Genomic DNA, 18,918 nt, shown 5'->3' with positions numbered 1-18,918 from the left:
TCCAACCCTCTGCTCAAGCAGGAGATGCTCTACCTGTGATGGTGAATCTATGGCACACGTGCCAGAGGTGGCATGCAGAGCCCTCTCTGTGGGCACACGCCCGTTGCCAGCTGCTCTTCCAGGTTCCGGTGCGCGCTTGCCGAAGTGCCGAAACTGGAGCGCACATGCCAGAACCCAAAAGAGATCAGCTGGCTGGTGCACATGCACACCCGACCAGCTGCCCAGCGTGCATGTGTGCCAGAACCTGGAAAAGCAGCTGTGCCAGAACCTGGAAACGCATGCACACCAGGCAGCTGCTCTCTTCCGGGTTCCAGCCTCACACATGTGCACTCCAGTTTCGGCACTCGGTGCCGAAAAGGTTAGCCATCACTGCGCTATACCATTTCAGACAAATCTTTGTGCAAGATCTTCTTAAAAACCTCCAATGATGGAGCACTCGCTCACAACTTCTGAAGGCAAGTTGTTCCACTGGTTGATTGTTCTTCATGTCAGGAAATTTCTCCTTAGTTCTTGGTTGGTTCTTGCCTTGATAAGTTTCCATCCCTTGTTTCTTGTTCTTCCTTAAGGTACTTTAGGGATTAGGTTGATCCCCTCTTCTTTGTGGAATATTGCTATCATGTCACCCCTAATCCTTTTTTTTTCATTAAACTGGACATATCCAATTCCTGCAACAACTGTTCCTATGATTTAGTTTCCAGTCCCCTAACCATCTTTGTTGCTTTTCTCTGCACTCTTTCTAGAGTCTCAACGTTGTTTTTATATTGTGGTGATATAAAAACTAAATCATCAACCAAATTATCTCCCTTTTCCTTATCTGTATTATTCTGAGTGCGTAAATGTTGGCACTCATAAACTGATCCTCAAATAGAAAGAATTACAATGAAGTGCTAGTACTTCATAATGGCTGTTTTGATTATACTGTATCATTATCACACTGACAATGTTGCTTTTACAAGGATCTGAATTAATTTAAATGCAACCTCTGCCCATTCACCTCCCCACCTAAAAAATGTCAGAGAGAAGGACTCTATTTTATCCAGTTATATATAAAACTTGGCCTAAAAATGAAAAAGCTAGTTTCATGTCTAGTTTAATGAAAAGAAGGACCAGGGGAGACATGATAGCAATGTTCCAATATCTAAGGGGCTGCCACAAAGAAGAGGGGGGTCAACCTATTCTACAAAGCACAGGCAGGACAAGAAGCAGTGGATGGAAACTAATCAAGGAGAGAAGCAACCTAGAAATAAGGAGAAATTTCCTGACAGTCAGAACAATTAACCAGCAGAACCACTTGCCTCCAGAAGTTGTGAGTATTACAAAATTGGAAGTTTTTAAGAAGAGATTGGACAACCATTTGTCTGAAATGGTATAGGGTTTCTTGCCTAAGCAGGGGGTTGAACTAGAAGACCTCCAAGATCCTTTCCAACTCTTGTTATTCATCCAAATTGAAACCCTGTATGATGTATTTTTTGCCATTTTGCGCTGAGATTTCCGCCTCACCTCTCTCCCATAAATTCTCTTTCATTTACTCCCCTCGTTTGTTGGAGCACATACAAAATCTGTTACACAATTTAGGGCACTTCTGAATTATGCCAATTTATTGTTGAGATAGCAAAAGCAAAGTTAGCCTCAGTCCACTGTTCTTAATTTCCCTTATTATTAAACATAAAGGCTTCCCCGCCCCCCGTGGATGAGAGAGGGGAACGTTTTGTCTCACTTCACATTTCTTTTCCTGCACCGAGCCATTTCTTATTTCCTTCTATTTTACCCCCTTGGGGACCTTGATAAATGTGCTAGGGAAGACTAGCACACAATGCACAGGGCAGACATTTAAAAAATTGGCCTGGATGGAAAAATAGCCGAGAGGAAATAAGACGGCAAAACTGCTTACTGACCTTTGACTCTGCTCAGATTCCGGCCATCAGAGAGGTGATTTCTTGTCACTGGCCTTCTGTGGAGGTGGAATTTTAGAGATGGTGCCATTTAGAAGTGTTGAATATCGTCACATGCCTGGTTCGGAATAAGCATCTTTATGCAGGTTAATTAGTTCTGTTTTGTAGATGAGCTAGAATTTGCATGGCATTTTCAAGTGCTGAGAGGATATTGAATGCATGATTTAGGTGGGTGGTTTTTTGTTTTTTTTTAACATCAGCATTATAAATTGTGCCAGCATAATTATCTTGCATATAGTTCATGTTGTAGATTATGGGTAGGAGGGAAGGGGAGATTCACTAAAGATTGCAAGTGAATTAATGAAAGGAGAGATTCAGTTGATAATAGCTTAGTCTATTTAGCAAGGAATAGACTGGAGATAAGTTGGATGTTTCTCCCAGATAGTTTATGCTGTTTATATAAAACACATAGCAATAGCAATAGCACTTAGACTTATATACCGCTTCTACAGCCCTCTCTAAGCCGTTTACAGAATCAGCATATGGTCCCCAACAGTCTGGGTCCTCATTTTACCGACCTCGGAAGGAGGGAAGGTTGAGTCAACCTTGAGCCTGGTGAGATTCGAACTGCCAAACTGCTGGCAGCTGGTGATCAGCAGAAGTAGCCTGCAGTACTGAGCTCTAACCATTGCACCACCGTGGCTCTTATGCACACACATACGTACATTCATAAATTTCGTAACAAATTGTATAGCATTACAGGTAATTCTTATTTAGCAACTGTCTCGTTTAGGGACAATTTTCAGTTGATACAGTGAAAGTGAGACCTTCGCAGATCTGTAAGGCAAAGGAATACTAAAATAAGATCATAAGCACCGCCACAGTTATCATTTAGCTAGTAATTTGTTTAATGACCAAGTTGCCAGGCCCACCTGTGGTCACTAAACAAGGACTACCTGTTCGCTGTTGACTGCTGTTGGGGAATATACTGGAGTCAATATAGTTCCATCATTTTTGATGGTGAGGTAGAACTTCCTTGGCAACTTGGCTATGTTGTATAGAATCTCTTATGAGTTTGGAAAAAAGTAAAGGAGAGCATGATGTTGTATAAGATTATATATATGACACGGAGAAAGTTGACAGGGAGATTTTCTGCCAGGCAACCAAACTGATTCTGATTAACTTGGAATCAAAACTTTACCGCTCTAAATTCACTTGTAGGAGAACTTCTAAAAATGGCTGGTTTGAAAACGATTTGATTGCCTGTGTAATCAACCCCCTCTTTTCAAGTGTTATAAATAAGTTGTCACACATGGAGATAAAATAATTTGCCCTCCAGACTTTTCAGACCTCAGTTCTGAAGATTCGACCTCACCATTCCAATCTTTTCTTTGTAATTCCCAAGGTAGGGATTTCTTAATTTTATAAGAAAAACCAAAGGAGGTGAATCAGAGCGATGAATTTCTGCTCTGATCTAGGAATCCTGTTCTCCATCTTGAGTTTTGATGTCAGGTCATTCACTTTGGGCTATTTTCTCAGCTGTTTTTTTTTTCTTTTTCCCTTTTTCTCTTCCAGGTTTCTCCACTTTTAGGTATGATCACAGGGACGCTTATCTTAATATTTGTACCAGCTGCTAAAAGAGGCAATGCTGAACAACTGGGAGCACAGCTGAAGGCCCGGACCTCCTGGCTGAGGGACATGAAGGCCTTGATAAGAAAGTAAGGCAACCCTTCTTAGGGTTGATTTTAAATTTTTCTATGTTAGAAACCAACTTGAGATACTTTACGGGTGCAAAGCCAGACGACTGAGAGTAACATTTTTGAAAACTGCCACAATATTCCACTTCTCCAGCTTCTTTTTCCTGAAGCTACTGATGACAGCAACTGTTTAGTGTAATGTCAACACCATTGATGTGCTAAGTGCCTTGTATATTACAGAAATGATAACAGTCCTTCCCTAGGGGACTTTTAATCGCTTTGTATCGTCATATTAAGCTGGTAAGGTTTTTCGACCTCATTTGTCATGTAGCTGCAGTTTTATGGTAGAAATTAAGAATAATAGAATAACAAAATTAGAAAGGACCTTGGAGGTCTTCTAGTCCCACCCCCTGCTCAAGCAGGAAACCATACCATTTCTGTCAAATGGTTGTCCAGTCTCTTCTTAAAAACCTCCAGTGTTGGAGCACATAAAACTTCTGGAGACAAACCAGTCCACTGATTAATTGTTCTGTCAGGAAATTTCTCCTTATTTCTAGGTTGCTTCTCTCCTTGATTAGTTTCCACCCATTGCTCCTTGTCCTGCCCTCAGGTGCTTTGGAGAATAAGTTGACTTCCTCTTCTTTGTGGTAGCCCTTTAATTATAGTTGCTTAATTATAAATTATAGATATCAAACTCTGGAAGAGTTTTTGAGATTATTTCTGGGCTACTTTATATGAGTAAGAAGGATCAGGTGTTTCCTGGGCAGATCTGGTTTCTTTCTTCTCCTCTGTTCAAAAGACTCATTTACTGACTTTACAAACCCCTTTGTCTTCAGTCGCAGTTATGTGTTTTCGTCCCTGGCTACCTCTGCTGTTTCCTTTGCCACGGGAGCTTTGGGGATGTGGTTCCCTGTTTACCTGCATCGGGCCCAAGTTGTTCAAAAAACAGCAGAGATTTGCACTTCACAGCCCTGTGGGACTAAAGACAGGTAAGGTTTTGTTCTATGTTCATATTCCCCTATAACCCTGATGGCGAACCTACAACATGCGTGCCTGAAGTGGCACGCAAAGCCATATCGCCTGGCACATATAGCGTCGCCCGTTCCTCTTCCGGGTTTCTGGCGCACATGCCCGCGCAATGATCAACTGTCTTTTGTGCATGTGGCAGTGCCAGAAACTGGAAGAGCTGGTCTTCCATTTTCCACATGAGCATGTGCACTGGCCAGCTGATTGGAGCACGCACATGTGTGCCAGAAACCCAGAAGTCTAGCTGGCCATCATACATTCATACGCCGGAAACCGGAAGTTCATTTTCGGGCGCATGCATGTTCCTGGGTCAGTCTCAACCTTGGCAACTTTAAGCCTGGAGGACTTCAACTCCCAAATTCCCAAAGCTGGCTGGGGAATTCTGGGAGCTGAAGTCCTCCAGGCTTTAAGTTGCCAAGGTTGGAGACCCCTGCCCTGGGTAGCTCCTCTTCTGGGTTGCGGCCCAGACAAGCAAGCGCAAATTCCCTTTTTAGCATTTGGGGCCGAAAAGGTTCGCCATCACTGCCCTATAAGCTATAAAATATTTCCTCAGAATATGTTCACATATTGTTGGCTGTATTTGCGTTATGGTATAGCAGATGCTGCTCTAAACCTCCAGAGGAAGAGTGGGCAGTACAACATTTTAAATGAATAAATGGAATTGCCGTGTTTGGAGACAGTAAGCATGAATGCACCAAGAACCAGAAGGAGTGAGACAAGGGCAGGAGAAGGCCATTACTCACATGCCCTGCTTGAGGGCTTCTTGGCAAACAGGCCTGGTTGGCCACAGGACCAGAGGACCTTCACTGGTTCCTCAGATAGTCAGAAACCGAGCCTTCCTGCTTCGATGCAGTTCGTTTGAAGATAACATAGGCTGGGAGTGAAACAAAAGGAGGGTTAGTCCTTCTTTAGTGGCCAATATTGGGAATGACAATTCGGTTGTTAAAGAGGCATGGTCACTAAGTGAAACACCATATTATTATGATTTTACTTCAGTTTTCCTTTGTAGACCTGCAAATGGCCATAAATCCAAGCACTGGTTGTAAAATTACTTTTTCATGTGAATGGTGGCTAAATAAGTCAGTCACTAAATGAAGACTAGCTGTACTTTTTTCAGTTCAGGCTGTTCTTTTGGGCTTTTCTAGAGACATCCATTCTTAACACTTAATACAATCCACAAAGCTTTATAAGGATTTTATTTTAAAAGCAGGAATTTATTTATTTGTATTTCTTCCTGCCGCCATGAAAGTGTTTGTGTTCTGAGAGGAAAATAAATGCAGGCTGTTTTGTCTTAAATTCTATCTACTTGTCTACTTCAGTTGACAAATAGTGGTTTTATGTCCATTTTTAATTTTTTTTCCTTCTATACTTTTGCCTCCTTTGCGGTCTTAATTGCCACAACTACCATGAGAGGCAGAGATTCATATTTTGTTTAATTTTAAGAGAAATGAAAGTTGAGTGATTTAGGAATGTAGGCATGGAGTGGCAAAAAATAGCTTGTCCAGAGATACCGTAAGTTTTAAATAAACTTCTTAAATGCAAATATTTTTAGTTTTCCATTTATTGTCAAAAACTCAGATCTGAGTTATGAAAGAACCTAGAATTCCTGTGAAACTGGAAGACCGCCCTGAGTCCTTCGGGAGAAGGGCGGTATAAAAATCTAAATAAATAAATAAATAAATAAATAAATAAATAAGATCTCCAGAACTTGCATTTTTTTTTCTGAATTCTTTTGCAGGGGTTTAGTCCATCAATTTCCATGTAGCACCTTTTACTCATTGCCTTACCTTGCTAATTCAACCCTCCCCTCTGCTTCTCACCTACTGCCTTGTGTATAAAAATAAGCACACCTAAATGAGAAAAGGTTTTTATTTCTGGAATCATTCTATGTCCTTAGCTTGATCTTTGGAGCCATCACCTGCTTCACTGGATTTCTGGGCGTGATCACTGGGGCTGGAGCTACCAAGTGGTGCCGGGCACATACGTCGCCCGTTCCTCTTCCGGGTTTCTGGCGCACATGCCCGCGCAATGATCAACTGTCTTTTGTGCATGTGGCAGTGCCAGAAACTGGAAGAGCTGGTCTTCCATTTTCCACATGAGCATGTGCACTGGCCAGCTGATTGGAGCACGCACATGTGTGCCAGAAACCCAGAAGTCTAGCTGGCCATCATACATTCATACGCCGGAAACCGGAAGTTCATTTTCGGGCGCATGCATGTTCCCTGGGTCAGGGGTCTCCAACCTTGGCAACTTTAAGCCTGGAGGACTTCAACTCCCAAATTCCCAAAGCTGGCTGGGGAATTCTGGGAGTTGAAGTCCTCCAGGCTTTAAGTTGCCAAGGTTGGAGACCCCTGCCCTGGGTAGCTCCTCTTCTGGGTTGCGGCCCAGACAAGCAAGCGCAAATTCCCTTTTTAGCATTTGGGGCCGAAAAGGTTCGCCATCACTGCCCTATAAGCTATAAAATATTTCCTCAGAATATGTTCACATATTGTTGGCTGTATTTGCGTTATGGTATAGCAGATGCTGCTCTAAACCTCCAGAGGAAGAGTGGGCAGTACAACATTTTAAATGAATAAATGGAATTGCCGTGTTTGGAGACAGTAAGTATGAATGCACCAAGAACCAGAAGGAGTGAGACAAGGGCAGGAGAAGGCCATTACTCACATGCCCTGCTTGAGGGCTTCTTGGCAAACAGGCCTGGTTGGCCACAGGACCAGAGGACCTTCACTGGTTCCTCAGATAGTCAGAAACCGAGCCTTCCTGCTTCGATGCAGTTCGTTTGAAGATAACATAGGCTGGGAGTGAAACAAAAGGAGGGTTAGTCCTTCTTTAGTGGCCAATATTGGGAATGACAATTCGGTTGTTAAAGAGGCATGGTCACTAAGTGAAACACCATATTATTATGATTTTACTTCAGTTTTCCTTTGTAGACCTGCAAATGGCCATAAATCCAAGCACTGGTTGTAAAATTACTTTTTCATGTGAATGGTGGCTAAATAAGTCAGTCACTAAATGAAGACTAGCTGTACTTTTTTCAGTTCAGGCTGTTCTTTTGGGCTTTTCTAGAGACATCCATTCTTAACACTTAATACAATCCACAAAGCTTTATAAGGATTTTATTTTAAAAGCAGGAATTTATTTATTTGTATTTCTTCCTGCCGCCATGAAAGTGTTTGTGTTCTGAGAGGAAAATAAATGCAGGCTGTTTCGTCTTAAATTCTATCTACTTGTCTACTTCAGTTGACAAATAGTGGTTTTACGCCCATTTTTTTTTTCCTTCTATACTTTTGCCTCCTTTGCTGTCTTAATTGCCACAACTACCATGAGAGGCAGAGATTCATATTTTGTTTAATTTTAAGAGAAATGAAAGTTGAGTGATTTAGGAATGTAGGCATGGAGTGGCAAAAAATAGCTTGTCCAGAGATACCGTAAGTTTTAAATAAACTTCTTAAATGCAAATATTTTTAGTTTTCCATTTATTGTCAAAAACTCAGATCTGAGTTATGAAAGAACCTAGAATTCCTGTGAAACTGGAAGACCGCCCTGAGTCCTTCGGGAGAAGGGCGGTATAAAAATCTAAATAAATAAATAAATAAATAAGATCTCCAGAACTTGCTTTTTTTTTTCTGAATTCTTTTGCAGGGGTTTAGTCCATCAATTTCCATGTAGCACCTTTTACTCATTGCCTTACCTTGCTAATTCAACCCTCCCCGCTGCTTCTCACCTACTGCCTTGTGTATAAAAATAAGCACACCTAAATGAGAAAAGGTTTTTATTTCTGGAATCATTCTATGTCCTTAGCTTGATCTTTGGAGCCATCACCTGCTTCACTGGATTTCTGGGCGTGATCACTGGGGCTGGAGCTACCAAGTGGTGCCGGGTGAAAACACAGAGAGCGGATCCTCTAGTTTGCGCTGTCGGGATGCTGGGATCAGCCATCTTTACCTGCTTGATTTTCGTTGCAGCCAAGAACAGCATCGTAGGAGCCTATGTAAGTGCTCAGTCTGGAAAAGGGGAGGCTAAAGTTGGATTTCTCTTCCTTCATTTATCTATCTACAGATAAGCCTCGAATTATAGCTGTAATGGAGCCTATCCATTATGGTTGTAAGTCCTACTGGTCAAAAAACAGATATGTGACTGACCCATCTATACAATGTTGTTTGTAGTGGTCATTAAGCAAACACAGCAGTTGTGAAACAAATGCAATTGTTAAGCAAATGCCATGAACTATGTCAAACCCATAATTCGCTATGGCGCACTTTTGCCAAAACTGGAAGTGAAAGCCAGTTTTTGTCAAAAACATCATGAAAGGCAGTCACGTGACTGCAGGATGCTGCAAATGTATATATCTATCTATTCCAAAAATAAACCCTAGCTTGATTTTACATGTGCGTCCAATTTAAGCCCTATCGCCAAAATAAGCCTTGGTTAAGACTCTGCCCACTCCAGTATACCTGGTTGCACAAGGTGGGGCGAGGCGCATGGGTAAAAATCAAGCTGGGGTGGAGCTGCCCCTTGTGCCCTGCACACGCTTACCTTAGGATAGTTGCAGCCAGGCCTTCCACTCCCCAACACCTGCCTCGCCTTGCAGGCCCACTTCTGCTGCCGCTTGCAGGCATCGCCCCCAGCCTCCATTTCGCCATCAGAAGTCTTCTTCAGGGACGGGGGGGCTGACGGTGCCGCCACCATGGGGTGAGACAGTGGAAAAGATATCCCCTGAAAACAAGACCTAATGCCTCGTTTGGAGGCAAAAAAATAAAAATAAAACAAGACCAGATCTTAAGAAAGGTGTTCTGTCCCCCTTTGCCTCCGTCCAGGCAATGGTTTAATTAGCCGGCACTGGCTCTGGCAGCAAAATAGCGAGCGTATGCCAAGTGTCTCTGTTATCTCCCTCCACGCCGATGAGTCAAACAGTACTTCAGCTCTTAGTTAAGCAGTTAATTTGCCTGCTACGAAAAGGGACAGCAGCTCTTGCTGCCTTTATATCCTGTGGAGTGTGGCTCCATGACTCAGCACTTCCTAGGCCTGCCCCACCCCTGCTTCTGTTGTTCCCGCCTCTCCTGCCTACGGAACCTAGGGTCCAGCCAGGCCTGATTGCCATCAGCTGGGTCTGGAGGCGTGGCCTGGGGGGGGAAGAGTCAGGGGATGGAGGCCTCGTTATCTCTTTCACCTGGCCTGCCTCTAGCTCCTGGAACTGACCCAGGGAAGCCAGTGTTCCCGAGGTAAGTCCTGACGGCCCTTCCCCCTCACTTTCCAAGTCACTTTCTGGCAGGAGGCCCGACTCCAAGTCACTTTCTGGCAGGAGGCCCGGCTCGGGGGGCGCAGACACAACAAAAGGTTAGGGGAGAATGGGGAAGAAACAATTATATTTCCCCCACAGGCCTTAACTTCTTTCACTTTGCACATTGCAACTTCTGGTTCATACATTTCTTCTGGCTATGCCCTAGAAGGAGAAGACAGAGTAGAGGCTGATGCTTCCTGGTTTTCAGGAGCAGTCAATCTATTGCCTTCTGGCACTTTAAATCTCAGGAAGTATGAATTCAGAATTCCTACAGAACATTCAGTTCATTTCCCTGCTTTTAAATCTCTCAAAGAGATTTAAAGGAAAGAGGAGGGTAAAGGACGGTGCCAAATACAGTGGTACCTTGGTACTCATCGTTAATTGGTTCAGGGAGGCATGATGAGTACCCAAAACTATAAGTACCGAACAAATTTTTCCCATTATTCCCATAAGGAATAATGTAGTATGTCACAAGGAACCAACACCGACAAATTTCTAGCTTGTGCATTGAGCACCAAACAAAAGATGAGTACCAAGACAAAATTTTCACATCAAAATACGTTGAGTACCAGATTCAATTAATTCCAAAGCAATTGAGTACCAAGGGAATAGGGAACGTTTGCCTGGAGTCTCCACACTTGAAAATGCACCTTAGCCGGTGCTTTAATATACTAACTGGTGACCTTAAGTTCCCTTTATACTTTATTAATGCAATTCTTTGAACGCTGATCCTTCCGTAGTCAAAATGGCCCTGGCCGGTAACAAAATTAAGACCTCTGAATAGTTTTTGGAAACATGCATAAACACACAAACTATTAGGTGTGACGTAAAACAAAGCTATTTCCAGGGCTCCAAGTGCTTCTAGGACGCTCAAAATCACCACTTTGCATTTCGAGTTCAAGACAATCTAAAATTGAAATGTTTGGCATACCTTTAGCTGCAATCAAAGTCCCTCTTTTGTGTAATCAACCTACATATTTAACTTCCTCTCCATCAAGGCAGATTCCCTTTCAGTACTTGATGGAGTTCTTTTTTTTTTTTTAACAAACCCCATTTTTTTCAGCATGCTCTGCAGCTTATGTTTGTATTTATGTCCATGTTTATACTGGTAGAATTATTGTTAGCTACCTTGAGAATTTAAGGAAGTATATAAATACTACAAATCAGGCAGAACATATGGCGTTGCAAATGTTTCTGGATTCTAGCTCTCTTTATCCCAGCCATAAGCCATGTTCAGTAACATCTGGAAGTTCCCTGTTCCTGCTATAAATACATTTCTCCCCATGGTTGACCTCTACCTTTTTTTGAAATACACAGAATTTTTACCGGTTGCTAAACTTCCTCCTTATAAACATATAAAAATATAAGCTTACAAACCTTATAAAAATATAAACATTTTACAAGTATTTCTTTAATAAAAATTTTCCCAATCACAAATAAGTTTAAAAAACGAACAAACCCTTCTCTTCCTGTCTCCTCCACCCCATAGATAAGATTCGGTGGATGTTAACAGTAAATTGCCATGCATTCAGAGATGGTATTCAGCCGGTTTGGAACAGTTCGCTCGAACCGGTAGCGGAAATCGTGGGTGGTCCCGCTTACCTGCCTCGGTTCTATGCCATCCTATTTAGGCACTATTTTGAGGCTGGGCACATGCGCGGGTGGGGCACGTGCCAGCAAAGCACATGTATGGAAAGCCGGGAGCATGCGCAGACGGGGCGTGTGTGAGCAAAGTGACCACGCATGCGCACAAACTCACATTTGTGAAACCGTAGGGAAAGTAAGTGAATTATCACCCCTGCATGCATTCAGTTACATTGGGGGTACTGTCTTTAAAACAGAACCACCAAATTGTGGGGTAGTTCTCAAACTTGCATGAGTAAATTGTATATGTTTAATGTTTCAACCACAGGTCTGCATTTTTATTGGTGAGACTCTTTTGTTTTCAAACTGGGCCATCACAGCTGACATTCTTATGGTAAGTTATTATGAAAGTGTAACTTGCATTTAATTTACTGGTACAAGGCTATATGTATGTTTTGCGATCGGGCAATTGTTGTTGGACTCAAACATTAAGCTTGGACTATCGACATGTACCTAGCTTATTATATTAATGCATTTCTTTCGTTACAAACTAGATTGATGACTAATCTAATTAGAAGTAATCAAGTTTAGTTGGGCAAATGCAGCTGCTAGGACTTTAACTGGCCTGGTTAAATGTGTCTGTTTGAATGCGCCCTCTGTCTCATCAGCCATAGCTAGTATGGCTAATTTTCTCTTGCAAGCTGACCATTGCAATGCTCCTCATCAAAGTTGCTAGGAGGAGACTTGCATTATAAATAACTTCCATTTAGCCTTATTGTTGTGTCACTCTTCACCCTCACCTCCTCAGGTTCTTGCTCTTTCTCTGCATAATACACAGAAACATGTTTTGTAGGCAGGCAGGCAGCAATGGTGGGCGAAGGCAAGTTAGCAATGGCGGGCAAGCAGGCGAGATGAGGAATGACGGGAGGGGGGTTGGGCGGGGCCAGCCGGTGGTGCAATTTGTCGGTTCTCTGGTCTGCGCAAAATCATAACAACCGGTTCGCCTGAACCGGTCCGAATCGGCTGAATCCCACCCCTGGTTCTGTTTCTTCATTTGGAGAGCCGTCTCCTTCTTTAAACCTTCACAGAGATTCCATTCTTCAGCTTTCTAGAGGCCATCTCTCATCTCTCACTTCTAATTAAAGATTTTCCCAATAAAGGCATAGTTTTGCCCACCTTTAAAACAGGAGATCTAGCTTATATATTTCATGTTGTGTAGATGTAGCAGTGAGGTGTCACAGCAAGTGGTAGCACATAACCGATCTTGGCTATTCTTTAAAAAAAACAAAAAACAGCTAAGCAGAGTCAGATCTGGTTAGTAGTTAGAATTGAAGGCTGCCATAAAATCCCAAGGCTATAGAAGTTGAATTTCATCCATGGGAGATTAGCAGAAAGAAGCAGGTCACCATAGTACTACTGGAGAACCTCTTGGCTGCCTTCCCTTCTCATTCCTCTGGATTTTGATATTGGCCCTAAAATTTATGGACATTCTTCTTAAATGGCCTTTGCCACTGGCCATTTCCATAGGATGTGGGCATCAAAAACAACAATGGTTTAGAGATGCCTTCTGCAGTGCTATAAATAGTCTTGCTTGTTCTCTGTGGCGGGAAGAGGACATCACTGGGAAACCAGAGCTTTCTCCAGGCCTCTACTTAAGGAAGTATGTTTGGCCAAACAGCCGTATCTGTCCTTTGGACAGCAAAATCTGGACAACTCCCATAGTAAGAATTTGGTTTCAGCTTTATTTTATTCTTCAAAATGCCAGTCTACTTTTGTAACTGACTGCATCTGCAAACTTGGGCAGAAAGACAGACTAAATATTTCTCTCCCCCCACCTTCCCCACCTGTGAGCAGCTATTCTCAGTTGATTAAAGCAGCCTACGTAGCTTATGGATCTCCTGATTTGCTCCTGATTCATGCAGTTCAGGAGCCCTGAACTGGGCTGCAGCTTAGTTCCAGATTAAAAAGGATCGAACTGAGCCTTCTTCTGATCAGTTGCTCGCCAGTTATGTTGGAGTACTATATCCACCCTCTACAGACACAACATCCAATAGCATAGCTTGTGTGTGTGTGCACGCGCGCACGCGTGTGTATGTATTTTCATTCATTCAAGTCACTCCTGATGATTGCCTGGGCAAGTCCCTCCAGAGTTCTTAGCAGCCTTTTCAGACGGATGGTTGCCATTGCCTTCTTCCCATGGCTGAGAAAGAGTGATTAACCAAAAATCACCCAGCTGGCTTCAATCCCTAAATCGGGACTAGAACTCGTGGTCTCCCTTTTTCTAGCCTATTGCCTTAACCCATGGGTCAACAACCCTTGGCTCTGGAGCCGCATGTGGCTCTTTCATCCCTCTGCTGCAGCTCCCTGTTGCTGGTCGGCTCCACAATTGATATGGCTTTCGGTTAGGACAGGTAGAGGAAAAAGGATGCCTTGCTAGGAGGAGACTCTATGGGGGGAGGGGGGAAACGGGCTTCTGGTCCACAGGGGAAAATGGATGCCATGCTAGGAGGAGACTTTATGCTGAGGGAACCGACTTCCAGTCAGCAAAGGAAAAAGGATGCTGCGCTAGGAGGAGACTATGATGGGGGAACCGGACTTCCAGTCGGTGCCAGAATTGAATGAGGGCTTCAGGTTAGGACCTTTGTGGCTCTTTGAGTGTTTAAGGTTGCCGACCCCTGCCTTAACCACTGCACCAAACTGGATGATGGTTTTTTTTTAAAAAAAAATTGAATTTATATCCCGCCCTTCTCCGAAGATTCAGGGCGGCTTACACTGTGTTAAGCAGTAGTCTTCATCCATTTGTATATTATATACAAAGTCAACTTTTATTGCCCCCAGCAATCTGGGTCCTCATTTTACCTACCTTATAAAGGATGGAAGGCTGAGTCAACCTTGGGCCTGGTGGGACTTGAACTTGCAGTAATTGCAAGCAGCTGTGTTAATAACAGACAGACTTAGTCTGCTGAGCCACCAGAGGCCCATGTTTGCTGTATGATGGTTCCTATCTGGATATGATTAGGTGGGAAAGGGAGCCTTGGTGATGAAGTGGTTAACTGCAGTATTGTAGGCAAACTCTGCCCACAGTCAGGAGTTGAATCCTGACAAGGCTCAGGGTTGACTCAGCTGTCTATCCTTCCAGGTTTGGTAAAATGAGGACCCAGATTGTTGGGGACAATATGCAAATAATGCTGAAATTGTAAACTACCCAGAGGGTGCTGTAAAGCAGGGGTCTTCAACCTTGGTCACATTAAGACTTGTGGACTTCAGAGTTCCTCAGCCAGCTTTGCTGGCTGGGAGTTGAAGTCCACAAGTCTTAAAGTGGCCAAGGTTGGAGACCTCTGCTGTAAAGCACTATGGGGAAGTATATAAATCAAAATACTATTGCTAAAGGAAAAATTGTTAATGATGATTAAATGCTATGATGTTTTAATCTTTTTATCTCCCTACCTGCCTTCTGCATCCCATTTCAGTATGTGGTTATTCCTACACGACGAGCGACAGCCGTAGCTTTGCAGAGCTTCACCTCACATCTTTTGGGAGATGCTGGAAGTCCCTACCTGGTTGGATTTGTAAGTATACCCTTGGCACACCTGAGGAATAGGATAAGAAGCTGGGTTCTTGTTGTGAGAATGACAATTCTCCCTAGCTCTGCCCACAGGCTTTGTGATTGCATTTAATGCTCTTAATCTGGCAATTCAATAAATCCATGTTCTGAGTTCATACAAAACATTTGGGATATAAGCTAAGTCAACAGTCAGGTTTTGTATAAGTCCACAAATCCAGGGGTGAAATTCAGCAGGTTCTGACAGATTCTGGAGAACCAGTAGTGGAAATTTTGAGTAGTTTGGAGAACCGGCAAATACCACCTCTGGCTGGCCCCAGAGTGGGGTGGGAATGGGGATTTTGCAGTATCCTTCCCAGTGGTGAAATCTGAACCACTTTACTACTCGTTCGCTGGCTGCGCATGCGCAGTGCACACCATGCACCAAATGCAAGGTGCGCATGTGCACGCAGTGCACACCAAAAGGAGGCCTGGGGTAAGTAAAACAGCGTGCGGGGGGGGGGTGAGCGGCAGAATAGGTTGTAAAAAAATGCCTTTAAAAGTAAAAAAAAGGCTCTGACGATCGCATGGCTCAGTTGTGATCGTCAGAGCCTTTTTTTTACCTTTTAAAAGCATGTTTTAAAAGAAGCAGCAAGCGGGTGATTGGATGGGCATGTTCAGGGGGGCAGGGATTTTTGCTACCGGTCCGGTCCGAACCGGGAGCATTTCACCCCTGATCCTTCCCCCAGGAGTGGGAAGGGAATGAGGATTTTGCAGTATCCTTCCCCTGGTGTGGGATGGGAATGGAGATTTTGCAATATCCTTTCCTTGCCACGCCCACCAAGCCACACCACGCCTACCAAGCCACGCCCATAGAACTGGTAGTAAAAAAAATTGAATTTCACCACTGCACACACATCCCCAAAAAATCTTTAGCCAAGTAACACTAACTTAGCATCGCGTGTGGCATGAATGCATCTTCGAGGTTTTTATTATTAGAGTTGTTTGTCACCCCTCTCACTTCGAGGTTATTCTTCATCTGAAGGTGTGCACTTTGTTGAATGAACTTAGCCACACATCTACAGAAGAAGAAAAGAAAATACAGTTAATGAAACCAGAAAGAGGCATAGGAACTAAGTGTTTTTGGCACAACACAATTTTTTGCTTCTTCAGATCCACAGTTTAAGATAACGTTTCTGATTTCTGTTATGATTTTGAATTTAAAATAATTTATTTTAAAGTTTCCTATGTACGCCTTTCTTCTCCTATTATCCCCACAATCCTTGATGCTACAGACATTTTCCAATTATGGTGCTAGCCTAGACAAATTCCTCCATTTGCAGATAATTAGAAAACCTCCCCAAAGTGATAAGGGATGGGTAAAGTATTTTTTAACATAATCTTTCTAACACAGATCAGCTTCTCCCTCTCCTGCATTAGGGAAATGAGATGGAAGAGTAACTGACATCACCACTTAACACTTCAAGAAGGAGTATAGTTACTTAGAAGACTCCTCTGTGTTAAGCGCCCTAGTTGTGGTTCACACTATTACTCAGGGTATTTCTAAAACACAAACACATGCATGCGCCCACGTGCCAAATGTGGTGCTAACTTGGGACCACACAGCATATTGTTTCTCTTGGTTCCTCCAATCATTAAAATAAAATAAAATGATATTATTTAGCCATCTAGCCCATCTAGCCCCATCTGTGATCCGGGATTTTCCCAACTCTATCTGGAGTTTGCCTAGTTAGAATCTGAATCTGAAAATGGGTGTTCACCCCAGTTCTAAATGAAGGCTCTGTATACAAAGGGATTGCTGAGTAAATGAATTTGAGTTGGGCCTTAGATGTTGAACCTAGGAAAATGCCTGATAGAATATCAGGTAATGGATTCCTTTAACACTGAAAAGTATCAGCTCTACCACATTTCCAGTGGAGAAGTCTCTCTTGGTTGATAGATCCTTTAATAAAGTAAAAGGTAAAGTCCAGTCATGTCCAACTCTAGGGCACAGTGGTCATTTCCGTTTATTGGCCAGAGAGCCAGTGTTGTCCCAAGACTGTTGGCTTAGCTTATATCCCAAATGTTTCCATCACTGGTGGGATTCAAATAATTTAACAACTGGTTCCCTGCCCTAATGACCGGCTGGGTGGGCATGGCCATGGTGGTTGTGGCCAGGGTGGTGTTTCAGGCAGCACTTGGCCTCCTGCACCCCCCAGGAAGCAAAAACGGGCCATGGGGGGGTACCGCCACCCCCACATCCCGTTTTGGGCCTAGTAGGCCTCCCTGTACTTACCTGGGAGCCAAAATGGGGAATGTGGGGACTCCTGGAAGGGGCAGGGAGGAGTGGGGCAGGGCCAGCCAGCAATTTAACTACCAGTTTGCGTGAACCGGCCCGAACCAGCTGAATCCCACCACTGGTTTCCATGGTCATGTGGCCAGCATAGCTATATGCCAAAAACATATGGAAAGTTGTTACCATACCTTCCCACCAAAGTGGTACCTATTAATCTACTCGCACTTGCATGCTTTTGAACTGCCAGGTGGGTAGGAACTGAGGCAAGGAACGGAAGCTCACCCTATTTGCAGTGCTCGAGTCTCGAACCCAGGCTTTGTGCTTTCTAGCTGACAAGCTCAGTCTCTTTAACCATTGAACCATCATGCCCCCTTCAGATTTTTTAATAGAAGGTGGCAAAGTTCACAACTGGAATTTTTCCACCTGGGAAAAATGGGTGGTTTGTCTCTGAACAAGGGTTCCCACCATCCTCTTATCCCTGGAGGATCTAGTCTGGGGGTTACAGCCACTTGTGGAGAGACTTATGCCAACAAGAAGAGAAAAACATCACAATGGGAAATCCTGCCTAACAGTCATGGGAGGAGCCAGCCAGTTAACTGTAAGAATGTCAGCATTTGTTTTTCTGTGCAAAACTGAGAAAGTCTCGCAAATCTTGGCAAGGAAGCAGTTGGTTTCCCCCATCCCATTTCAAATAAACTATGTTGGTGACAAAGAGAGTGTCCATAAATAGGCTTATCTCTGTCTGTTCCTTCTCTTTCCACCCCCTCCACCCCCTACTTTTCCCTTCTAGATCTCCGATGTGATACGGCAGAGCACAAAGGAGTCGCCACTCTGGGAATTCCTCAGTTTAGGTTATGCGCTGATGCTGTGCCCTTTTGTTGTGGTCCTCGGGGGGATGTTTTTCCTGGCCACCGCCTCTTCTTCCTAAGCGACAGAGCCAAAGCTGAGCAACAGTGAGTACCTCTCAGTGGTGTGGGAAAAGGAAAACAGCATGTGTTTTGTTTTTAAGGAAGGGCATTGTCATTTGCCATCTCGGCGCTGGTATCCAATTTAACCAATGAGAAGAGCCACGGTGCATTTCCAATTTGAACAGTGTCAACCTCAGCTTGAAACTCCAATTCAAGAAATTGAGGGTGTGAGATTGTGTGCTTGGAAACTCCAGCGATCTCTAATAATGAAAGAGTTGTCATTTCCAGATTTGCAAGTGGATCAGTCTTTTGGGTACTACTGTGGGGGCCTTTCCACCATTCAGTTGCTTATTTATCAGTCCATGTTATCCAGAAGAAGAGAGACTGTAACTCCTTCTTTCTCCTTACTCTTGTTACTGCTTTGTTGCTCCTGATAGTCCATATGGGGTCTGTTTCTCTTGGTTCCTCCAATCATTAAAATAAAATAAAATGATATTATTTAGCCATCTAGCCCATCTAGCCCCATCTGTGATCCGGGATTTTCCCAACTCTATCTGGAGTTTGCCTAGTTAGAATCTGAAGCAAAACGGGTGTTCACCCTAGTTCTAAATAAGGCTCTGTATACAAAAGGATTGCTGAGTCAATGAATTTGAGTTGGGCCTTAGATGTTGAACCTAGGAAAACGCCTGATAG

General features: G+C 43.5%; 1 protein-coding gene across 1 annotated transcript in view; it reads left to right on the top strand.

Annotated features, from left to right (window-relative positions):
• Positions 1–18,265, top strand: part of SPNS2 (SPNS lysolipid transporter 2, sphingosine-1-phosphate) — a 145,249-nt gene extending 126,984 nt beyond the window's left edge. Inside the window, exons 6-11 of the mRNA XM_058164339.1 lie at positions 3,468–3,610; positions 4,426–4,578; positions 8,417–8,606; positions 11,809–11,874; positions 14,951–15,049; positions 18,108–18,265. Coding sequence (XP_058020322.1) covers positions 3,468–3,610; positions 4,426–4,578; positions 8,417–8,606; positions 11,809–11,874; positions 14,951–15,049; positions 18,108–18,245 — 789 coding nt within the window. The 3' untranslated portion in view covers positions 18,246–18,265. The remainder of the gene's footprint in view (positions 1–3,467; positions 3,611–4,425; positions 4,579–8,416; positions 8,607–11,808; positions 11,875–14,950; positions 15,050–18,107) is intronic.
• Positions 18,266–18,918: the final 653 nt, after the last annotated feature.

The sequence above is a fragment of the Ahaetulla prasina genome, chromosome 1 (genome assembly GCF_028640845.1).
Source record: "Ahaetulla prasina isolate Xishuangbanna chromosome 1, ASM2864084v1, whole genome shotgun sequence".
Taxonomy (NCBI): Eukaryota; Metazoa; Chordata; class Lepidosauria; order Squamata; family Colubridae; genus Ahaetulla; species Ahaetulla prasina.
Note: the sequence above shows the minus strand (reverse complement) of the source record. Positions and strands in the feature narration are given on the sequence as shown.